General features: G+C 42.9%; 1 protein-coding gene across 1 annotated transcript; it reads left to right on the top strand.

Moving 5' to 3' along the window:
• Window positions 1–1,015: 1,015 nt before the first annotated feature.
• On the top strand, window positions 1,016–1,651 carry LOC138313749 (uncharacterized). The gene has a single exon (XM_069254056.1). The coding sequence runs from the start codon at window positions 1,016–1,018 to the stop codon at window positions 1,649–1,651; it is 636 nt and encodes a 211-aa protein (XP_069110157.1).
• The last annotated feature ends 1,057 nt before the right edge of the window (window positions 1,652–2,708 follow it).

The following is a 2,708-nucleotide window of genomic DNA, read 5'->3' as shown; positions in this document are numbered from 1 at the left end:
GTCTAAAAGGGACATATTGTTGCTGCATGTATGTGTAAGAAGAAATCTGGACATGGAAAAAACGGTGAGGTATGTAGATGGAGGTCCTGGGGAGGAGGGATATGATACATTTGAACCCATGTTCCAAATGGACACAATTAACAATGTAAACCACTGTCAACCCTATCATATTGAACCTAACATAGGTGGCAGCACTATTCCATATGGAACTAGATACAGGGTCTTCAGTATCCATCTTACCCGAGGTGACCTATTAAACAACATTTCAGCAGCAGGCCTCTCCAGCGTAGTACAATAAAACTACGGACGTGCTCCGGGAACAAATAATACCTGTGGGGGCTTTGAGGATACCGTTCAGCATCAATGACCAAACTGCTGAATTAGAGTACTAGTAGTACGACAGAATTTTAAGGGACCAGCACTTTTCGGAAGGGACTGGTTTCAACATTTCAAGCTCGATTGGAGAGAAATTAAGAATTTGAAGGCTTCAAAACAACAGGATATAAACACTTCACATACAGAGAAGGAACTACAGCTGTCCTTGGAGGAGAACGCACAGCCTAAATTTCACAAAGCTCTACCGTACCCTATTCATTAAATCCAAAGTTAGAAGCTGAACTACAAAGACTACAGGATAGTGGCATCATTAGTCCTGTACAGCACGGTGACTGGGCATCTCATATTGTTCCTGCCTTAAAGAAGTCTGGACAAGTGCGCGTGTGCGGTGAGTATAAGGTCACAATCAATCCAGTGATGACGGTAGAGCATTATCCTCTACCGAAGATAGAGGATATCTTTTCATCTCTGGCTGGAGGTAAGAAATTTACAAAGATTGATTTAACAAATGCATACAACCAGATAGAAATGGAGGAAGGTTCAAAGGAAATGCTTACCATAAATACTCACAAGGTAGAACAGATTACCATTTGGAGTTTCATCTGCTCCGGCTATATGGCAACAGGCCATGGATCAGGTTCTACAGAACATTCCAATTACTTCATGCATATTGGATGACATGATTATTAGTGGGAAAACTGATAAAGAGCACTTACAAAACATCAACACAGTACTCGATCGGCTGGAGAGCTACAGCCTTACAGCAAACTTGATAAAATGTCATTTCTTTAATGACAAGATCACCTATTGTGGTCATGTCACTGATGGTGACGGACTTCATCACAAATCTCCAGATAAAGTCGAGGCAGTCGTGAAATCCCCTAGACATGAGAATATGACACAGCTGCGTTCATTTTTGGGATTGGTAAACTATTACCGCCGATTCCTTCCTAACCTAGCAACTGTGGAGGCACCACTGAATCAACTACTACAGCATGACAACACATGGTGCTGGACAGACGAGTGTGATCAATCTTTTCAAAAGGTAAAAGAACTTATCACGTCAGAACAAGTTCTCTGTCATTATAACCCTAAGCTTCCAGTAAAGCTAGCATGCGACGCCTCACCTCATGGATTGGGGAGTCTACTTTCCCATATCACAGAGGATGGAACAGAGCGACCTGTGGCATTCGCTTCACGATCACTGACAAAGGCTGAGACGGGATATTCACAGATCGACAAGAAGGCATTGGGTCTCTGTTGGGTGTACAAAAGTTCAACACCTATCTCTACGGTGGTCGTCATTTTACTTTAGTGACAGATCACAAGCCACTGGTCAGCATATTACATCCAAACAAGTCGATACCAACCATAACCGCAGCAAGATTACAAAGGTATGCCATGTTTCTCTTTGAACACACCTACAGCATTGAGTATAGGAACACTCATAATCACGCAAATGCTGATGGACTCATCAGACTTCCTTTAAAGACTCAAGGTGACTATACAGACACCTCATCTTTGTTCTGTACCTCACAGAACAGTTACCTGTGTCGGACACACAATTACGCAAGGAAACAATGCGAGATCCAGTACTGTCGAAAGTATTGGCGGCTGTTCTACAAGGAAGTACAAAATTTCCATGTGACTATGTGTACAAACCCTTTCGTAACCGCACTACAGAACTGAATGTACATCAAAATGTATTGCTACGGGGTAACCGAGTTATCGTCCCTAACACGCTACAAACAAGAGTAATACAGGAAATTCATGATGGACATGAGGGCGTAGTCAGGATGAAATTCATTGCTCGGAGTTATGTGTGGTGGCCAAACATCGATTCGGACATAGAGAAACATATGTAAGTCCTGGTCTGGATGTCAAGCTACGAATAATACGAGCCCGCACCAGTTCATCCCTGGGAGTGACCAAGCACCCCTTGGGATAGGCTCCATATTGACTTTGCCGGGCCGTTTCTCAACAGTATGTTTCTCAACATTGTTGATGCTCACAGTAAATGGCCTGAGGTCTACCCAATGAATTCTACAACAGCCACCACACACTATTGAGAAATTACTAATCTTATTCTCTCAACAAGGTATGCCACGACAGATTATCTCGGACAACGGGCCACAATTTGTATGTGAGGGAATTAAACCATTTTCTGACACAAAACGGCATTCAACACACTACTTCAGCACCGTACCACCCCGGACAAACCGACTTGCCGAATGTTTCGTACAGTCCTTTAAACATACTATGAAACAAGCCAAGGGAGACAACCGATCCTTCCAACATAAACTTAGTAACAACTGACTCAAATACAGAACCACACCACATGCTTCAACAGGCAAAATTACTGTAAGGTAGAA

This window comes from Argopecten irradians, unplaced genomic scaffold (genome assembly GCF_041381155.1).
Source record: "Argopecten irradians isolate NY unplaced genomic scaffold, Ai_NY scaffold_0882, whole genome shotgun sequence".
In the NCBI taxonomy this organism is placed as follows: domain Eukaryota; kingdom Metazoa; phylum Mollusca; class Bivalvia; order Pectinida; family Pectinidae; genus Argopecten; species Argopecten irradians.
The sequence above is the reverse complement of the archived record's forward strand: the minus strand, read 5'-3'. Positions and strand labels throughout refer to the sequence as shown.

Bases quoted from the DNA above. Each gene is read 5' to 3' on its own strand.
- LOC138313749 (XM_069254056.1), top strand. From the start codon at position 1,016: ATGATTATTAGTGGGAAAACTGATAAAGAGCACTTACAAAACATCAAC.